This window comes from Dermochelys coriacea, chromosome 7 (genome assembly GCF_009764565.3).
Source record: "Dermochelys coriacea isolate rDerCor1 chromosome 7, rDerCor1.pri.v4, whole genome shotgun sequence".
Lineage (NCBI taxonomy): Eukaryota > Metazoa > Chordata > Testudines > Dermochelyidae > Dermochelys > Dermochelys coriacea.
Genome location: NC_050074.1, coordinates 60955260 through 60977549, shown reverse-complemented (window position 1 = coordinate 60977549; position 22290 = coordinate 60955260). Strand labels below are relative to the sequence as shown.

Here is a 22290-nt window from a genome sequence, read left to right as displayed (position 1 = left end):
GCTGGAAGCATGTGGTGAGAAATTTTGCTTGAATCTGATACAGTTTGTTAAGTTAGGCACTAGAAAGTGTTTTATTTTTATTGTAACCATTTCTGACTTTTATGCCGCATTACTCGTATTCACTTAAGATCTCTCTTTGTGATTAATAAATATGTTTTATTGTTTTGTCTAATCCAGCGTGTCGGGGTAACTCTATTTAGGATAACAGGCTAGTGTATATTATTCCCTTCAAGGAATAATGGGCTTAATATATTTGGACTGGCCAGGAGAGGGATGGGCAGTACAGGATACATATTTATGGGGGGAAATCCGGAACTGGGAGTGTGTTGGGGTCACCCTGCAGTATAACCCAGGCTGATGAAAGCCAGGCTGCAACTGACAGACTGCAGTTACACAAACATATGTGGGAGTGATCTGCATGCTGGTGGGAGTTTGTGAGCAGTCCAGGTTGGAGGCTACAGCAGCAAGTTATTGTACAGCAACCCAGATTAGAGGGCATGGTGACATAGCTCCCCACTGGTCTTAATTGTACCCTGGTATGTCACAAGTTGGTTCCATCTCCAGTGCAGGTTGTCACAGCCTGAAAAATTGTGTTACAGCCTTGTTATTGAGCAGTACTGGTACCACTCACACTGAGGAACCATGTTTTAACCATGGCAAGAGAAGCAAACCTTGTGTGGAGTCAGATAAAGTTTGTTGATGACACAAAGCTGGGAAGTATTGCCAATAGAGAGAAGGATCAGGATACAGGAAGATCTCGATGACCTTGTAAACTGGAGTAATAGTAATAGGATGAAATTTAATAGTGAAAAGTACAAGGTCATGCATTTATGAATTAATAACAAGAATTTCTGTTATAAACTGGGGACGCATTACTTGGAAGTAACAGAGGAGAAGGACTTCGGAGTATTGGTTGATCACAGGATGACTATGAGCCGCCAATGTGATATGGCCGTGAAAAAGGATAATGCGGTCTTGGGATGCATCAGGCAAGGTATTTCCTGTAGAGATAAGGAGGTGTTGGTACCGTTATACAAGGCACTGGTGAGACCTCATCTGGAATATTATGTGCAGCTCTGGTCTCCCATGTTTAAGAAGGATGAATTCAAACTGGAACAGATACAGAGAAGGGTTATTAGGATGATCTGAGGAATGGAAAACCTGTTTTATGAAAGGAGACTCAATGAGCTTGGCTTGTTTAGCTTAAGTAAAAGAAGGCTGAGAGGAGATATGATTGCTATCTATAAATATATCAGAGGGATAAATACCATGGAGAGAGAAGAATTATTTAAGCTCAGTACCAATGTGGACACAAGAACAAATGGATATAAACTGGTCATCAGGAAGTTTAGACTTGAAATTAGATGAAGGTTTTTAAAGCATCAGAGGAGTGAAGTTCTGGAACAGCCTTCCAAGGGAAGCAGTGGGGGCAAAAGACATATCTGGCTTCAAGACAAAGCTTCATAAATTTATGGAGCTGATATGATGGGATAGCCTAATTTTGGCAATTAATTGATCTTCGACTACTAACGGTAGATATGCCCAATGGCCTGTGATGGGATGTTAGATGGGGTGGGATCTGAGTTACTACAGAGAATTCTTTCCTGGATGTCTGGCTGGTGAGTCTTGCCCACATGCTCAGGGTTTAGCTGATCGCCATATCTCGGGTCGGGAAGGAATTTTCCCCTAGGGCAGATTGGCAGAGGCGCTGGGGGTTATTCGCCTTCCTCTGCAGTGTGGGGCACGGGTCACTTGCTGGAGGATTGCCTGCACCCTGAAGTCTTTAAATCACGATTTGAGGACTAGTTGAGAATAGCTCAGACTTAAGTTTGGGGTTTGTTACAGGAGTTGGTGGGTGAGATTCCATAGCCTCCATTGTGCAGGAGGTCAGAATAGACATTCATAGTGGTCCCTTCTGACCATAGAGTCTATGATTCTATGATATTGTATAGCGTGGCCACAAACTGAGCAAATCTCTGTAGGATAGATTGGCCTTCAAATTAAAAGCCAAGTCACTGAAGAAAAATCTGGTTTGAGTTATAAAAGGATGAAAAGTAAATATAAAAAGTGTGAACTCTGGAAAATGCCATTTTCCCATATTATGGTAAAATCCATTTATGCCATTTTTAAGTTATCAAACTTTGTAAAAAGAAAAAAATTACTGCTGGACTGTGAACAAGCATGATCTGCACTGGTTTCTTATTGCTTTCCATGTTGAACATGAGGAGTTGGTTTTCATTTATAAAGCCCTCCATGGCTTGGGACCAGGGCAGTTGAAAGAAGACCCTCTCCCTGTGACATACCTCCACAGCTGTGGACTTCCCTCAGAAAAAGTGAGCACTGTTGGCAGAACATTCTTCCAAAGAGCTCCTGACTTTGAAATTTGCTTCTCCATCCCTGGAAATGGCTTGAATCTGATTACCTATATTCCCAGGCTTTGGGGAATGCCTGGCTGCCCTGAGGGCACAGGAGGGGAGATGACTGGACTTCATTTTCAGGTTTTTTTTCACCCCCCCAGGATCAGGGACAAAGACAGGCTACTAGTTTTATTCTTCGTTGTACAATTATGTTTTTAATATATGCAAAATCGGCACTTTATTTTGGTGCTACCATCATTTACTCAAAAGCATATCAATATTACAGTGCACTAGAAAATGTAAAACTAATAATCAGGATTTATTAACTTTGTTTCAATGTTTCTGTACCTGTATGGATCATTGATGATTCCTCTATAGATCCACTTCTCCAGAATTTCAAAATAAGGCACGCTGGCTGCCTTGGTTAAGTATAGACACAGCTCTTGTGCTTGGCTGTCTCCTGTATAGTTGAAGGTCCTGTCGTGAAGTAAGCTAAGGGTTGACCCTCCCATACACTCACCTTTATCCACCGAAGTGGCTAAAATTAAAAAAGGAAAAACTCTTAAGGCAAAAGGCATTTAATTTAAATCTACACATTCACAGAATGAGTCATTTTGTTAAAGGTTATCAAGGCTCAAAATAATAGACTGAGAATTCTGAAACACTGGTTCATCTATTGACAGTTCACACAAACATCTTGTTATGGAAAGAGTTATCAGCTAATTATTTGGCTAGATTTCAGCATAAGAATTGTGGCTTATTAACTCAGCTGCTACATTGAATGCAGCACGCTCCTCACTTTTGAAATGCACACATGCTATTATTTAGCTGATTCTCAGCAGCTATTCCGCTATGCAGCCAACATTTAAGGGTGACCTGAAAACAATTTTTTAATAAAACAAGAACTGATGTTAAAAAATCCTCAAATCCTCCAAGTCACTAGGGTTAAAGTCAAGCACATGCACAAGTGTTTGCAGGATCAAGGTCCAAAAAGCTCCCTGTACCTAGGGGACCCGGAACAGGTCCATTCTCCAGATAGATAATTGAGGAATCCTAATTTATGTTCTACACTGCAGCTCAGAGTGAGCCTCCTAGCCTGGGTAGACAAGACTCATACTAGCTTAAGCTAGTGTACTAAAAATAGCAGTGTGGACATTGCGACTCAAGCAGCAGCTCGGGCTTTCAAGTCCCTTTGGGACTGAGCTCAGGTAGCTAGTCTGAGTCTCCACTAGAGCCCCAACATCCAAACTGTTATTTTTAGTATGCTAGCTTGAGTGGAACTAGCAATAGTCTCTCTACCCGGGCTGGGAGACTCACTCCCAGCGGGAGTGCAGACATACCTAAAGTGACTTGCTAAAGGTTACATAGGACATTAGTGACACAGGTGGGAAGAGAAATCTTGTCTCTAAGGGTACATCTAACACAGGAAGTAGCAGCAAGTCTGAGTCCAGGTTGACAGACTCGGGCTCGCAGGGCTCATGCTCCAACACTAAAATAGATATGTAGATGTTGTGGCTCGGGCTCTGAAGCCTGGAAGGAGGGGAGGGCTTCAGAACCGTAGCTCCAACTCAAGCCACAATGTCTACACAGCTATTTTTAGTGTGTAGCATAAGCCTGAGTCTGTTGACCTGGGCTCAGACTTGCTGCTGCTCACTATGTAGATATAGATGGTGGTAGATGTTTATTTTCTCCACTAACACACAGGTTCTCATGCAAATTGCTTCAACCTCTGAATTCAGTTAGGATAACAGTAAAATTTGGGTAAAGGGGATGCTTTGCTAAAGCAATGGGGCAAGTGCAAAGCACTACTAGCCATAATTGAGAGGAATCTGTTGAATTGCATGCGAGACTGGAAGTACGTGGTCATGCCAGGGAAATACACTCCCAAACTTGGCACAGCATCCTTCAGCTATGTCAGAATGACTTTCTTCTTTAAAAGTACTATACTAAAGAAATACTGTACTTGGGGAAAATGAATGGGTTAGTATTACAGTGTGGGGCAGGAGATGGGAACTGCAGGACACCTGCAAGTTTCAGAGCAAGGGGAACCTTAACTTAGCTTGTTACCTATAGCATTCCAGGAAAGGGAAATTTAAGGAAGTGGCACTTTTAAGACAGTTCGTCTTGTCTCCCTCAAGCAATACACACCCACCCCCCAACTTCAAAATTCAGAGAATCTTTAAAGAACAGATTTTTATTTTGACCAAAAATCTCTGGTTAGGCTACAGAGGGGTTTTAAGGTCCCATCAAACTGAAAAGGTTTGATTAACTGTGGTTGTCACTAATGTGCCTCCATAACACTGTTTGTTAAAGTCAGTAACAAGTCAGTAAACCTGTTAATACAGCACTAATTAAACCATTGCTACTTGGTCCTCTTCTGTAATCTCATAACAGAGTTTTGATAATTAAAATCCTCTTTAGAGTTCACTTTGAACAATGTACAGAAGCAGATTACTGCATGTAATGTGGGCATCATTTATAGTTCTACTCAGCTTTTGGAACCTCATGACAAAGGCATGAAAAATTTAACAATCATTAGAAAGTATGGACACCTACCAAGTGAAGCAAGAATCTCCATAGTCCTCATTGTGGGCTGGATATAAAACCAGAGTTTCTGTAGGGACAAAAGCCCTTGTCTCTGAAGATGTTCCAGCTGGGTGATAAGAATCATATATTCTTTGATAAGGGTCCTCATTGCTGCTGCCAAAGCATGATTTACCTGTCCGTACTCGAACGAAGATTTTTCCTCAATGAACCTGCAAAAAGCCATACAAAAAATTGTTTGGCAAGGCAGTGTTTATATTTTCAGGAGCTGTATTTACATGTCATTGTAGAAGCACGAAGGGCAGAGAGCAACCTAGTTAGAAGCTGCACTGTCATCTTGAAATCTATGCAGTTAAAATATATATATCTAAAGTAGCTGTAGGAGCTATACCTGCCTTGACTCCCTCCAGTCAATTTTTGTTGTTTAACCATCACATTTTTCTGTTTTTTAAAAGCATTCCCTCCCCCTGGTGCTGTCTGAAATGTAGGGTAATAAGCTATTGCTGACTTCAGACATGCTTCTGATTCTAGCATGATTCCGATTCTGATTCTGGAGGACTTTAACAACAATAATTTTTATTAAAGTAGCACCCAAGGGCAAACACAGATGAAGAACATTCCCTGCTCCAGTGAGCTTACAAAAAATACACACAGATGAAATCAGGGAATAACATACATGCAAATAGGCATGGTGCTGATCAACACATATTAATTAGTTTGGGCTCCACTTTGGGTTTTTAATCTGGGAACACAGGTCAGGGGAGAGGAATGGCAGGTCTGGGGGAGTTAGCGAGAGTAAAAAAGTAGGAAGAGGAAGGAAGGAACAGAAAGTCCCATCTCACCACCTGCCTAGTCATGGTCACAGCCGGGCTCAGCGACTAACTGCTAGGTGGTAAAGGATGGGCAAGTTGGCAAAGTGAAAGTGAACTTGACATTGCAATAAACTAAGAAAGCAACTCAGTACGGTGGAGTTAAAGTGTCAAGGTACATGAAGGTGAAGCCAGTAAAGGGACAAAGAGAAGGGGGTGATGTGATCAACAACAAGCCAGGAAAATTATCTTAGCAGCAGCAATGTGAACGGACTAAAGAAGGGCAAGGTTGCAGAGAAGAGGTGATTACTGTAGGACCCGGATGAGATTTAAACTGTGTAGACAGAAAGAGAAGGCTGAATCTTAGAAATATTACATAGGAAGAAGTGGAAAAATTAGACATGGTCTGGGTTTTTAAACAAGTTTTGTCCAAATTAATTAATATCCCACTAGAATCAGTCATCGAAGCAGATTTTAGTGAGGTGTTGGACTCTTTTTTTGGACAAGTCAAGCTGGCCCAAGCATACACAGTCACATGCTAGAAGCATTATAAAAGATCATATGTAAAAAATAGGGTGAAAAGATGTCTAGAGGTTGCAAAAGCCTACAATGAAGGATTTTACTTTTTTTTCCTCCTCTCCACATTCCACATATTCACAAATAGATTTCTTCCTGATTTCTACAAAATTTGATGGACTCAGTGCTTTATAACAAAATCAAGTCTATCATGCTAATAAAGTTTGCAGATGATACAAAGCTGGGAGGTATTGCCAATTCGGAGAAGGATCGGGATATTATACAGGAGGATCTGGATGACCTTGTAAACTGGAGTAATAGTAATAGGATGAAATTTAATAGTGAGAAGTGTAAGGTTATGCATTTAGGGATTAATAAGAATTTTAGTTATAAGTTGGGGACGCATCAATTAGAAGTAACAGAAGAGGAGAAGGACCTTGGAGTATTGGTTGATCATAGGATGACTATGAGCTGCCAATGTGATATGGCTGTGAAAAAAGCTAACGCGGTTTTGGGATGCATCAGGAGAGGCATTTCCAGTAGGGATAAGGAGGTTTTAGTACCGTTATACAAGGCACTGGTGAGACCTCACCTAGAATACTGTGTGCAGTTCTGGTCTCCCATGTTTAAAAAGGATGAATTCAAACTGGAGCAGGTACAGAGAAGGGCTACTAGGATGATCCAAGGAATGGAAAACTTGTCTTATGAAAGGAGACTTAAGGAGCTTGGCTTGTTTAGCCTAACTAAAAGAAGGTTGAGGGGAGATATGATTGCTCTCTATAAATATATCAGAGGGATAAATACAGGAGAGGGAGAGGAATTATTTCAGCTCAGCACCAATGTGGACACAAGAACAAATGGGTATAAACTGGCCACCAGGAAGTTTAGACTTGAAATCAGACGAAGGTTTTTAACCATCAGAGGAGTGAAGTTTTGGAATAGCCTTCCAAGGGAAGCAGTGGGGGCAAAAGATCTATCTGGTTTTAAGATTCTACTCGATAAGTTTATGGAGAAGATGGTATGATGGGATAATGGGATTATGGTAAGTAACTGATCTTTAAATATTCAGGGTAAATAGGACTAATCCCCTGAGATGGGATATTAGATGGATGGGATCTGAGTTACCCAGGAAAGAATTTTCTATAGTATCTGGCTGGTGAACCTTGCCCATATGCTCAGAGTTTAGCTGATTGCCATATTTGGGGTTGGGAAGGAATTTTCCTCCAGGGCAGATTGGAGAGGCTCTGGAGGTTTTTCGCCTTCCTCTGTAGCATGGGGCATGGTTGACTTGAGGTAGGCTTCTCTGCTCCTTGAAGTCTTTAAACCATGATTTAAGGACTTCAATAGCTGAGACATAGGTGAGGTTTTTCATAGGAGTGGGTGGGTGAGATTCTGTGGCCTGCGCTGTGCAGGAGGTCGGACTAGATGATCAGAATGGTCCCTTCTGACCTTCGTATCTATGAATCTATGATCTCTGATCATGCACCAGCAATACTACAATTTCCCCCTCCCAAGACAAACTGGATTTGTAAAGGATGGAGACTGAACACCTCTCTTTTGAAAGATAAACATTCTCAGTACTCTGTCACAGATAAATTAGTTTTTTCTTCAAAACAAATGATATGCCAGAGATATTCTGATCTACCCTATAGGATAAGCTTTTATTAGAGGAAGGATCATTTTATACTCAATGGTTAGAAAGAGAGCTTACCAGGCTCAGCTCCTGGAATTAACCAAACAATGTAAAGGTCTAGCTTTAGAATGTGCAAACTATCCCTCCCAAGAAAATCTTAAAAAATTAATCTTCAGTGTGACTTAAATAGATTGATTTCAGCACAAACCAAATCTGCTCTTTTTGGACTCAAACAAACACACTGGGAGTTGGGAAATAGAGGATAAAATTCTTGCATGCGGATTAAAAGTGAGAGGCCAAACATCCCGAATAGTATCACTCAAATCAGAATAAGGATAGGAATAAGGAAACTGCACTTTCCGCCCCCATTTAAGACCCCAAAAGCCCTGAACCCCATTAACAGCTGTGTTGCTAGGACATCACAACTACTGCTCCACTCTGCTGACACTAAGGTGCTGACCCAATAGAAACTCAGGTAGGGGCTGGGTTGTAAGCCAGCTGCACTACTTGAGGAGCTCCTATTTTTATTTTACATCCCAATAAGTATAAACTAAATTAAGGTGGTTTCTAAACCAGGCAGCATACTTGCAAATAAAACATCTGCATAAAACATCACAAACAGATTCTGTAATTCAATTCTGGGTGTCAGACCCAACCAGACAGACACATCCTGACATGGGGAAAACAAAGGCCACATCAGATACCTGGTCACAGTGGAGTAACTCGCAGCTACGGGAAGAATCCTGGTCACTAGCTCTTTGACTGACATGTCCAAATTGGGATCCACTAAGAAAGCTCGGTTCTGCCTGCCTATGAGAGGCTGTGCTGTGATGTATCTTCCATCCACGCCAATCAAGACATACAGCAAGTCTTCCACAATTGTGGACTCTTGAGAAGCTAAGGGTAAGGTACCTATTTGAAAACAGAGGACAAAAAGTACAAAATCTGAACACACGACAGAACTAGTCTCAGCCCTTTTTCATTCCTCTGTGGCTTTTTGATTGGTATGCTCAGGCTGGATTAAAAGACAGTGAAACATGGAGGCGAGGTGCTGTTAAAAGGGACAGTATGCATCATTCTCCTCAATGGCAATGCTGTCTTCCCACCTTTTAGTACAAGCAAAGTGAAATTACATCTTGTAGTAAGGGTAAACCAAAGCAATCTTCAGGGAAGAGGGACCACTGTGCACTGAGTTTTTATTGAACGTTCAGAAGTCATCAAGAGACTTTGTAAACGAAAATTGCATAGTTTTGATCTAGTACTTGGACCTCAACAGAAAATACTATGAGTCAAGGAGAACAAGACTAAGCTACACACACAATGATGAGGTAAGGGATGGAAAACAATTCATTTGGGGTAAAATCCATAAAATATCCACCTAGCTTTCTAAACCAGAGAACAGAATCCTTTACTTTTTTTGTGTGTCAAAATGTAAGTTATACAGTTATACATACATACCCAGCATATATGACGATGATAGCTATGGAACAAATTACATTCACTTTGCACCTCTGATCTTCCCACCTGTACTCTGCCCATTAATCTAATTGCACTGGAACTGGGGAAGTACCAGTCTTGTCAGCAGTTTTCCTAACGTTGAAATTTTTCAGTAAAAAGAAATGAAGGTTACTTACTTGTAACTGGAGTTCTTCAAGATGACTGAATATTCACACTTATGGACACTGTGCTGCCTGATGGAGCCCAATGGTAGAACCTTCTCCCACTCCAGGCAGTGCCTGTTGGAGCACTTGTGCACCCCCTCCTACTCCTTCTCTCGGTGTCTCTGAACATTCCGAGGGTGAGGCTATAAAAGGGAATGCTGCTCCCTCTACCACCTCAGTTCCTTCCACCGCCAACCCAGAAGACTTGGATAGGACTCTGAGAAAAAGGGGAAGGTGCGTGGGAAGTGTGACTATGCAGAGTCAACGCAAAGAAATCTGATAACAAATAAGCAACCTTCATTTCTTTTTAGAGTGGCTCTAGATATTCCTATTTACAGGTAGATTGACAAGCGGTGCTGAAAATCCCTGAAGAGGAGAACAGAGTCCTAATTAAATCATCATCAAACCAAAGAAATGTAGGACGAGAAAGGATCTTGAGAAATCATCTAGTCCAGCCCCCTGTGGTAATGTAGGACCAAATAAACCAGGATGACCTGACAGTTGTTTGTCCTACTTGTTTTTAAAAACCTCTAGCGACGTGGATTCCACAACTTCCCTGAGTAATAACGACTGAGCCACCTCTCTGCCAAATTTGGCACCCACTCTAGACACTAGATCCAGTACATAATGTTTAGTGAATGTGTGCACTGACTTCCAAGTAGCAACTTTAGAAATATCGCTAATAGGAACACATTTAAAACAAGCAAAGGATGCAGCTACAGCTCTGGTAGAATGAGACAGCAAAACAGGCAGCTCAGGAATTTCCGTAACTCATAACACTGAACAATGCATTGTTTAACCCATCCGGAAGTAGTCTGAGCAGACACACCATGACTCATGATTCTTAGCAAAATAAACAGTCTAGATGACTTCCTAAAACTCTTAATTCTACCTGAGTGGTATGTAAGAGCTCATCTAGCACCGAAAATATGTAAGGCAGACACTCCTTTATTATCATGAGGTTTGGGAAAGAAAATTGGTAAATTAATTGTCTAACTGATATGAAATTCAGACACTGTTTTTGATAAAAACCTGGGATCAGGAGTAAGAACCAGCTAATCTTTGTCAAAATTCATAAATGACATAGGTTAGCCATCAAGGCATGCAATGCATTCACCCTTCTGGCTGATGTAATAGCAATAACGAAGACTGCTTTAATAGATGAATAAAATAGGGAACCATACACGAAGTGTTCAAGTAATGATCAAAACATGGTAAGCTGAAATAACAGCCAGATGAACTTTTAAAGACGAATTAGACAATCTTTCAGATGCTAAGTACATTAAATATTGCAAAATACAGCATATGAAAATTAGTGAAAAATCAAATTTATCCCTCAACTAAGCAACAAATCTGGTCCATTTTAACAGGTAACACTTTCTTGTAGACAGCCTTCTAGAACTAAACAGAACATTTTGTACCAATGAAGAACATGATGGCTCAAGACTAGTCAAAGTCCTATAGCCTAATCTGTCACATGAGCAACTGTAGATTTGAACAAAGAATCCTGTCTTGTTGCTGTCAGAAGATATTTGGAGAGACAGAGGAAGACGCATGTTTTATCTGTCTGACAGCTGATGAAGATCCGTGTATCACTGCTGTCTTGGCCAAGCTGGTGCAATCAATATCATTTTGCTGTCCTAACAAATCTTCTTCGCCACTTTCTAAATTAATGGAAAAGAGTGAAAGCATACAGAAGGCCTGTGATCCAGGGAGGCTTTAGTGCCAATTGGCAGAGGGAATAAGAGGTGCACAGGGGTTTACAGGGATCCCCTAGATCTGATGTTTACATAATAGCGTGCCAAAGGGTGGCATGTGAGGTCTCTATCAACAGCCAGTAATGCACTGGTCTACCTAATCACTGCAAGATACATGTATAGATGATATTTAAGGAGTTGTTTTCAGTATAGATACACTATGTTCTTAAGGTATGTGAGTTAAGACAGGTCGCCAGAAGGTGATAAACAAGTTCTGTTCAAGTAGGGGGTAATGAATGCTTTTCTCTTGGGCTAGTCATTGCATATGATCTGAGAACAATCTGAGAACCAAGCAATGGCTGATTCTATGATTAATGTGCAAAGCTCTTTCCCTGAAAAGCCCAGTGACTTTGGATTGTAAATTGAGCTAAATAGGATCCCCATCCAGTGTTGGAAGTTCAGACATTATAATTGGTGAAGGCCAATTGAACAGAACACTCCTGAGAACGCTTGACCTGTTTGTTCACATGTTTAGGGCAAGAGTGTGAGGTTGTACCCCATAATGCTTTATGGGAATATGACATAACCGGAATATGTTTTATGCTACAGGGCCTGTGCAGAGCAGTGAGCACCCCCCCCACTGGAAAGTTGGTGCCTGTAGCTCTACTCTTGGAGTCAGTGCCTATTCAAGGAGCCACATATTAACTTCTGAAGAGCCGCATGTGGCTCCGGAGCACCAGGTTGGCCACCCCTGGCCCAGACACTTAAGACACCTCGCACATTTGTCCAATGCTGTGAGAACAGCAGGAAGCATCTCTCTTAAAGGCTGGCTTCTTTTTCTTCTGTGGTTCCTCCATAACACAACACACAGAACTGACTTTGACAAGCATATGCACGGATTATACTATACTAAAAACTATACTAAGAACAAACAACTATAAAGTTAACAAGGCACTGAAATAGAGAAAACCCTGGATCCAAAGAACCAGAGCAATTCACTTGTGTCTACAAGTTGGTAGAGGATGCAGCACTCTCTTATATAGTCTCACCCTTGGAACATTTGGAGACCCTAAGTGTAGGATAGGAAGGGGCACATGTGCTCCAGCAGACACTGCTTGGAGAAGGTTCAATTGTTAGGCGCCACCTGGCGGTGCAGTACCCATAACTGGCAACATGCAGAGCCACTCAAAGAAAAGACAATTACCTTTCTGTGTTAGGTGTGTGCACTCATCACATGCACCGGTGCAGGTAGTTTTTCCCTCAGCAATATCCATAGGGGAGCAGCTCTGGTGCCCTCTGGAGTGCTGCCTGCATGGCATGATATAAGGGGTGCTGCCAGCCCCACCCACCCTCCATTCTTTCTTGCCAGAAACTCCGACAGTGGGTAAGGAGGATGGGTCGTGGACTGGACATGAGGGTGTAGCCGTGCTCCACCGTACTGAGGACCTAGCAGTCTACAGTTATCGCCGACCACGCCAGCAGGGAAAAGGAAAGGCGGTGGCAAAAAAAAATTGGGAAAACAGGATCCAGGAAACAGACTGGTAGGTTGCCCCTGGGCGCACCCTCAAAATGACTTTTTAGCTCCTTGCTTGAAGCAGATCAAGCCCAACTGGGCAGAGACTGGGGGCAGGTGGCTCATGCACCATCTGTAGCCCTTGGGCTTTCTGTGTGGTGGGTACTGCCGGGGATGGCTCCCTTGCCCCTGGGGAAGTTGCGGTTTGAACCGTTTACATGCTGGGCCTGGAACTTAGAGCCCCAGGATTTTTAGGGTGGTTCGGGAGTCCTTCAGTCCATATAACTTCTTGTCCGTCTGGCCATTGAAGGAACCCGGACAGGAGCAGCCAGGATGCTCACTGTATGAAGATGACGGATGCCATGTTGCGGGTGGCAGAGTCTGCAGCATCAGATGCTGCTTGAAGGGCCTGGTGATTGACCACCCTCAACTGTAAGCTAGACAAGGAATAAATTTTTTGTCCAAACAAGTCCAGTCTCCTGGAGTCTTTATTTTTGGGGATAGCTCCGGGTTGGCCCCTGACACTCCCTGTGGTTAACTGCCTTGACCACCAAGGAATTTGGGGCAGGATGGGAGTAAAGGTATTCGTGCCCCTCAGTGGGGAATAAGTACTTACGCTCTGCCTGTTTGAAAATGGGGGGCAGAGAGGAGGGGGTTTGCCACAAGGCGTTAGATATCTTCAGTACCCCTTCGTGAAGGGGAAGGCCTACTCTAGCAGGGACTGTGGAGGAGAGGACGTCAAATAGGGAGTCCACTTGCTCCTCCAACTCCTCCACCTGCAGGCCAAGGTTGGACATGATCCTCTTCAACAGCTCCTGGTGTGCTTTAGCATCATCTGGAGGAACCGGGTGAGTGGGCTCCGTGATGCCCCCTTGTCCAGTGAAGAGGAGGAGGAGGCAGCGGCGGCGGCGGCTGGTACCATGGGTTCCATGACACCCATTGGTGGTCCGACAGGCTGTTCCCCTTGGTCCACATGGACTTTTGGGGTCTTATCCCCGGGGCCTCAGCCCCTGGAGGGAGTTGGGTCGTTGATGCCACAGGCCTGTCTGAGGCTCCCAATGCTGAGCAGGCAGGCTGGAAGGGCTGGGTGAACGCCCACGGGTTTCAGAGGTACCATGGGCCCGGCCACTGGGCAGAGTTTGGTACCGACGATGCAGGCAGTACCGAGGGTCTGGAAGACTGCCCTGCCAATGTGGAGCCTTGCTCCATGCTGGAGCCATATCCAGAGTGATTGCTGCCCGGTGACCCAGATCCACTGGAGTGGCAACCGTGTGTCTGACGATAATCACATTTGTGTCTAGAGGAGGGCCGGTCCGAGCATGACATGTGTCTCCACGGGGACCTTGGTGACCGTCGGTGATCCACACCTCGCGCTCTGAGACTGGTACCAGGAGCGGGACCCGGAGGTATCATAGGCCGGGCGCCAGGGACACCTCCCTGAACACAGTGACACCCGTCCCGGGGATCGTCGGCAGGGACCACGGCTGCGGTCCTCTGATCGTTCCCGGGATCTGTAACAGTGTTCTGGTGATGAGTGACAGTGACACGAAGGTTCCAATCCTGACGTTCCTGCCGGGGAACGCGTACCTCTGAAGTACCTGTGCCAGGTAACTGGCGAAGTCCGCCTCAAATCCCACTGCCGGTGCCCGAGGTCCAGTGACTGTAGAGGGCTCCAATGCGTCTGCCTCCCTAACTCCAATGCACGGCAGCTTTGAGTGGGTGAGCGGTGGCAGGACGGTCCCCGCGATGGGGAGTGGTACCATTGAGGCAAGGGTGGACAGAAAGATCCCAAGGCAGGCTTTCCCGAGGTCTGGGCACCACCAGGACTGGGATGGACAGGACTGCGAGAGTCAGGATCTCCTGCAAGAGCCTGGAGCCCTTCAGGCGTCAACAGCACTTGAAACTGATGAAGGCCCGCCTCTGTGTCCGGGCTTAAAGGCAAGGAACGGGGTGGGCTGCATCACTTAATGTGAGCTAAGGCCCGACTTCCCGACAGAGGAGATGAGTCACCTGGCACAGGTTTTAGCTCGCCCCCAGCTCTGTTCTTCCTCTTGTGGGGAGTAGGAGACCGTCCCCTACCAGCATTCTTCAAACTTCTTGGCTGGGGCCGTGGATGGGGATCGGTGCCGGCTCGTTGACGGTACGGCACTATACACCGATGCCACGGTGCTGGGTCGGACTTTTGCTCCGGGGCTGGAGTGAGCACCGACTCCATCAGGAGCACTTGGAGTCTGATCTCACGCTCTTTCTTGATCTTAGATTTAAAGGACTTGCAGATTCGACACTTATCACTTATGTGTCCCTTCACTGAGGCACCTCAGACAGCTACTATGCGTATCGCTCACGGGCATATACCATTTGCAGTAATCGCAGGGCTTGAAGCCTGGGGACCCGGGTATGCCACATACCCCGGCTAAGTCCCCAACGAGACTAACAAAAAACTCTAACTACTGCTAAGGACTAACTAACTCGATTACTAACTATGTACACTATGAGACAGGCCAGTCCTCGCTTACAGACAGCCCTCCAACCTGAAGCAAATACTCACCAGCAACCATACACCACACAACAGAAACACTAACCCAGGAACCAATCCTTGCAACAAACCGCACTGCCAACTCTGTCTGCATATCTATTCAAGGGACACCAGCACCGGACCTAACCACATCAGTCACACCATCAGGGCTTGTTCACCTGCACATCTACCAATATATGCCATCATGTGCCAGCAATGCCCTTCTGCCATGTACATTGGACAAACCAGGCAGTCTCTACGCAAAAAAAAAAAAAAATGGACACAAATCAAATATCAAGAATTATAACATTCAAAAACTAGTCGGAGAACACTTCAATCTCCCTGCACGCTCAACAACAGACTTAAAAGTGGCAATTCTTCAACAAAAAAACTTCAAAAACAGACTTCAACGAGAAACTGCAGAACTGGAATTAATTTGCAAAATTGACACCATCAAATTAGGCCTGAATAAAGACTGGGAGCGGCTGGGTCACTACAAAAAATAAATTTTCCCTCTGTGGATACTCACACCTTCCTATCAACTTCTGGAAATGGGCCACATCCACTCTAACTGAATTGGCCTCATTAGCATTGACCCCCCCACTCGGTAAGGTAACTCCTATCTTTTCATGAGCTGTGTATTTATACCTGCCTACTATATTTTCTACTCCATGCATTTGATGAAGTGGTTTATAGTCCACGAAAGCTTATGCCCAAACAAATTTGTTAGTCTTTAAGGTGCCACAAGGACTCCTCGTTGTTTATGTACACTAACTTTATAAGAACTCTAGTTTGTATGAATGAAGCCTAAGCAATGCTAGTAAGAGCAGTGAATGTTCCGTGCACTGTTACTGGTGGCAAGAAGGAACTGAAGATGCGTGGAGCCGGTGGCGCCCCTTATGCTGTGCCATGAGGGCACCACTTCAGAGGGTGCCAGAGCCGCTCCACTACGGATACTGCTGAGGGAAAAACTTCCGGCACCGGTGCATGTGGCGAGCACACATACCTAATGTGGAATGGACATGAGCAAGCACTCAAAGAAGAACCTACCGTGCCACAAAAGAAGCCTGTGACCCAGCAAAAGTTGACTACAGTGTGAAAAGGCACAGGCTCTCAGAGCAATGCACTGTCAAGGTGACTACACATTAGCTGTGAGGAAAGTGGTAGAAAAATCAGAATCCCAAGGCTTGAGAAAGTCAGGGAGCATCATATGGTTGTAGCAACCAAGCCACAAAGCAGGGTGGATAAAAATCAATGATTTTTAAAAAAAAAATTAAAAAATCTGATTTTTTTATTTAAATCTAATTGTTTTGATAGATTTTTTTCCTCAAAAAAAATGTTATCTAAAGATAGTTTTAATTAAGATACATTATAGCTCAAAAATATCTCATCATGGAATAGGGATTATAAATTCTAATTCTATAGTATGAGACAATATTTTCATGTAATGTTTAAGAAAAGTTTTGTAAATGAATTCCAATAGTTCATGGATTAGAGACCCAATTTTACAGGGTACCAGGGGCTTCTGTATAGATTATTTAGGTTAATCTTTCTATCTACCTACCCAATGGGACTCAGTGCTCACTCTAGAAGAGACCATCAGAGATGCTTAGTTTTGCAGTTCTGAAATTGTGGATTTGTGTCTCCAGAGATAACATGCTTGTTAACAGCAAAAATGTTTTAAAACAAATAAATAAATATAAAGAGGTGAGAAATGACAGACCTTGTCCCTCTGCAGATTTGTGTACACAGAGTCAATCCCTTACCTCTCTCTAAAAGTGCAAAGTTTCAAAAAGTTCAATGAATAGAAAATTGTTGGGGGCGAAATAGATCTGAACAAGGAGAAGAAATCTGGAGATAAATGTGAGAAGAGAGGGATAGGCAGAAGAAACAAAAGTGAAACTGAGCAGCATATTCCAGAAGTCTTGAGGTCTTTCTGAGTGTAGCCTTCATTGACTTGAGATCTACCATACCATTCTCTGACTAGAAGGGAAAACCTATAATGGCAGCAGGCCAAAAAGAAAAGACCCTCTTTGGGAAATAAGAACCATTCAAGAAATATATGTTTGCTGATGATGTTTTAAAGAAAGTCACACCAGTGAACTGGTGGAAGTCACTTAAGCACTTGGATTCAGAGACTACTGAAGTGATAATCTCACTTTTAACAGCAGTAGCTTCTTCTGCTGGTGTAGAAAGAATATTTTCCTACTTTGGACTAATTCAGTCCAAATTGAGAAATCGTCTGGGACCTGAAAAAGCAGGATAGCTTGTTTTTCTTTTCCAGATTATTAACAAACAGGAAAATGAAGGCAAAGACAACTGAGTTAGCTGCAGAAGGCAATATTCATTTTCTGATATAGCTGTAAAACTAATCTGAAAAGTTTTCAAAATACATCATTTAAAAATGTATAGTGTGTACTTTCTAAAAATGAAACTTACATCTATCTCTGAGTTGTAAAGAATGTGTGTTAAGGTTATAACAACCAACAAGAATGCACTTTTATGTAGAAATCCATGATTAAATTGAGTCTTCCTGACTAGTGATTTAAATCAATTTGATTTAAATCAAATCCACCCTGCCACAAAGCTTAGCTTACGGAACCAGGGAAGAACAGACACCGCAGTTTGCATGTTCTTTGGGCAGGAACTGTCTTTGCCTATGGGTCTGTACAGCATCTAGCACAATGGTTTTCAAATTTTGATTGGGGTCTGTGTGTGTTAAGCAATATAATAATCCTGAGACGAGACAATTCATTACGTTATAGTTAAGGTGGAAAGCATATCACATTATCCTAAGAGTTAAAAATCTTACACAAAAGTAGAAGTTATAAAAAATAAAGTATGTATTAGAACCCCCACCCCAGTCAGTTATGGCAACTTTTAAAAAGCAACCCAAACATTTGAAAATATGGAACTGCACAGCTAAAACCAACCAAACAGATGCACCAGAGGCAAAGAGATCCCAGAAACCCCGTTCTGATTAGAGGGCTGAGCGCCAAGCTCACAAACAATTTACATAACTTGCTGGGCATAGCAGCTGAAGGGAATCTCCAGAGCTGCAGCCGTTCTCCCCATCATGTCCCCAGGAGGCTCCAGAGTCATTTGGAGGAGGAGAAGGGATTAAGGCAGCCTCATCATGGGATAAGAGAGAAAAGAACACATCTGAGAATTATTTTATCCTCCTTTTCTGAGACATAGTCTGACTCCACATCAGGTAGAACTACTGATCTTACGGGCTCATGGAAAGGAGGCCAAGGGATTCTTGCAGGAGCCTCTGCCTTCTTGGGAACAGACTTCTAAAGGTGAGAAGAGAACTGATGGAGAGCAACTGCCTCCAGGCCAAGAACTCCAAGGAGCACAGTACCAGTACAGAGAAATTCTAGGTCAGATATGAACTCATCTCAAGATGATGTCTGAGGTTCCTAAGATGATCCTGTGTCTGATCTAGACTTCCAATCAAGATGTTCTGAGAACTCCACAGCATCAGTTCAGATCCAACAGGAACTGTGGAGCTCAATGTCATTGGATCCATGACTTTCTCCAGAAAAATGGTTACCTACCTTTCTGTAATTGTTGCTTTTTGAGATGTGTCACAGATGTACATTCACTGTAGGGATGTGCATGAGCCTTGTGCAGAGTTGTCAGAGAACATTTTCCCTCAGTGGTACCCATGGGGCAGCTTGAGCACCCTCTGCCATCATGTGCGAATGTGCGCAGGTATAGAGAGGGTGGAGACACCCCCATCCTCCCTCTGTTCCTTCTTACTGGATAGAATCCGATAGAGAGAAGAAGAACTTGGAGATTTAACTATTTTATTTCTTCGAGTGATTGCACATGTCCATTCCACCGTAGGTGACTTACAAGCAGATTAATGTGGAGGTGGGTTCAGTCTTCCTGAGCAGCCGTTATAGAACAACCCACCCAAAACTGGCATTGTTCTTGGACTGAAGGGAAATGGCATGATGAGCAGCAAAAGTGTGAACTAATAACCAATATGTCACTTTGCAAATCTCTCAGATAGTACTTGTGCCAGGAAAGCTGCTAAAGCTGCTTTTGCTCTAGTCAAATGGGCCAATACTCTAGGGAAGTGGTGTAATATTAGCTAACTGGTAGCACAAATGAATGCAAGAGGAAATTCAGAAAGATATCGTCTGAGTGGAAACTAGATTGTATTTCACCCTGTCTGCAAGTGAGACAAATAACTGCGTTAAGGATCGAGAGGATCTGGTGCAGTCCAAGTAGAAGACTAAAGCCCTCCTTACATTCATTGATAGGAGCGTGTCCTCATCTCTATCCATATGAGAAGAAAGCTGGCAAATAAATTTCCCAGTTCAAGAGGAAATTGGAAACCACCTTTGTCAGGAATTTTGGGTGAGGGCGGAGATAAACTTTATCCTTATGGGAAACTGTATAAAGAGGATCTCGAACAAAGGCTGTCAAAACTCATCCACTCTCCTTGCTGAGGTTTTTGCAACCAAGAAATGTCACTTTCATACAGAGGTGGAGTATGGAGCAATACATGAGAGGTTCAGAGGGTGGTCCAATTAATTTTGTTAGCAACAGGCTAAGATCCCTTGGGGGAACAAGTTCTTGTACCTGTGAGTATAACCTTTCTAACCTTTTTAGAAATCTGATAGTTACCGAGTCGAAAAAAGCCATCTATTACCCACTGAATGGTGAAAAACAAATAGCTGCTTGATGTATTCTAACAGGACTAACTGTCAGATCTTGATATTTTAGGTGCAATAGGTAGTTCAAAACATGGTTAATAGAAGCTTGCTCTGGAGAGACACATTTCTATTAAGACCAGATAGAAAAACATTTTCATTTAGCCAAGTAAGTACACCTGGTTGAAGGCTTTTTGCTATTTAGAAGTACTTCCTTAACGTCTTTTGAGCAAGCACTTTCTAATGGTGTTAACCATGAAGCATCCATGCTGTCAAGCAGAGGGCTTGCAGATTTGGGTAGAGCAGACAGCCAAGGTCCTGGGAAATCATATTTTGATCCAAGAGGAGAGACAGAGAAGCTCTCACCGACAATGCTAGTAGGGCTGAGGTTTAGTATTGCCGAGGCCACGCAGGTGCTATTAGTATAAGGCAAACATCGTCCAGTTTGGTCTTCCATGAGACTCTGGAGAGGAATGTTATCGGAGGAAAGGCATAGAGCAGGGAGTGAAGTGTTTGGCATAGAGCAGGGAGTAAAGCGTAGTATAAGGCAAGCAGTAAAGCATTTGTTAATGAACCTGGCTGTGACCCCCTGGGGAGCAGAACTGATGGCATTTTCTGTTGGCCTTTGTTGCAAACATATCCATTGGGGAGCCCCACAGCTGAAAGGTGGATCTGGCCATTTATGGTGAATTGACTTGTTCAGGTGATCTGTCGATATGTTATGCTCTCCTGGAAGGTAAGCAGTTTTTAGGTGAATAGAGTTGGTTATGCAGAACTCCCACAGGAGAATTGCCTCCTGGCACAATTGCCCTCAACACTCTTCACTTTCAGTTTACATAGGACATAGATGCGGTGTTGTCCATTAAAACTACCAGATTTCCCCCGCATAATATATGTGGGTGGAAGGCCAAAACAGGCTAGATGGACAGCACATAGCTCCCTGATGTTTACATGGGTCCTCAGATCCTGTGAAGACCACAAACCTTTAGTTCACACTCAAGGTTCCCATGTGTGCCACCCCTGCCCCAAACACAGGGATGAGGCATCCAAGACCAATGTATACATTGGTTATGGGGGAACGAAGGGAACTGAAGAGGGACAGGGAAGGAGGTGGGAAGGGAGGACAGAAACAAATTGAAGGGAATATCCCAGATACACTGTGTTTAGGACCCACCAGTCCAATCCAAGAACAGAGGAAGTGGGATAGATGATTGACAAACATATGGGAAGGAACAGATGGGCCTGTAGGAACAGTAATATTGCCATCAACAAACCTGTCAAAATGCACACTTAGACTGAGCTGCTTGTCGAAAGGAACCTGCTGTCACAAAGGAAGAAGGGGTGGAGGTAGTCGATGCCAGTAACTTCTGCCCCTTTTTCTTGGAAAGTCTTGGGGCCATGGGATAAATGTCTGATATCTCTGAGCTGCTGGGGCTGGAACTCCTTCCTCCTTGTCACAGTGTATTGACTCCAAGCAACTTCAGAGTTATCCTTGAATCTTTTAGGCTATGTAGCCTATCGTCCATTTTTTCCACAAAAAGGGAGGCCCTTCAAAGGACAGATCTTGAATGTTCTGCTGTACTTCAGGAGGAAGATCGGATGCCTGCAGCAAAGCTGCTGAATCTGCTATATCCAACCTGTCCTGGCCACCAGCTTGCTCTCTTCCATCACCACATTAAACTCCTGCCTGAAGTTCTCTGGTAGCCTGTCTTTAAACTTCATGTTTTCCCACAGAGTGAAGTCAAAGCGACTTAGAAAAGCTTGCTGGTTAGCAATTCTAAGTTGTAGCCCTATCATCTAATAAAGTTTGCAACCAAACTAGTCCAGTCTCTGATTCCTTCCCCTTTTGCGTCGATGCTTGGTGCCCCTTCCTCATTCACTCATTATCTGCTGCCACGACACCAAGAGCCTGTATAGAATGTAGAGGTATTCAAAACACTTAGAAAGGACACATTTCGCTGTAGGAGTTAGGGAAGAAAGGGTGTGCCAGAGTGTTCTGACTGGATCCAGAATTGCTTCATTAATCAGGAGCACCACTTTGGAGGGATCCGTTGAAGCTAGTATGTCCACTAATTTGTGAGACTTCTTGCAGACCAATTCCACCCGAATGTCTTACACTGAAGCCACCCTTTTAAGCAGTTCTTTGTGAGCCTGGTAATCTTCCAATGTCAGTGAATTGCTCACCATCTCTAAAGCCTCATCCGGTGATGAGGAAGACAACACACCAGAATGCTGAAGCAATGTCTGGTCTCTCTTGTGGTGGAGGAGCTGTCTGAGCAACTTCCAGCTGCTTGGTACCTGCACTAGGTGTCAGAGAATGTTATCTGCAGTGACGATGATCTCAGTACACCATCGAAGTCAACTGAGATGGGTGAGGT

The 22290-nt window shown here is 43.6% G+C and overlaps 1 protein-coding gene across 6 annotated transcripts in view; it reads right to left on the bottom strand.

Annotated features, from left to right (window-relative positions):
- TUBGCP2 (tubulin gamma complex associated protein 2) overlaps window positions 1-22290 on the bottom strand; it is a 96929-nt gene that overhangs the window by 48112 nt on the left and 26527 nt on the right. For all 6 annotated transcript variants that reach the window (XM_038408165.2, XM_043519918.1, XM_043519917.1 and 3 more), the window contains 3 exons: window positions 8564-8771; window positions 4914-5113; window positions 2706-2895 (listed from right to left, as the gene is read on the bottom strand). In XM_038408165.2, the coding sequence (XP_038264093.1) occupies window positions 2706-2895; window positions 4914-5113; window positions 8564-8771 (598 nt within the window). The remainder of the gene's footprint in view (window positions 1-2705; window positions 2896-4913; window positions 5114-8563; window positions 8772-22290) is intronic.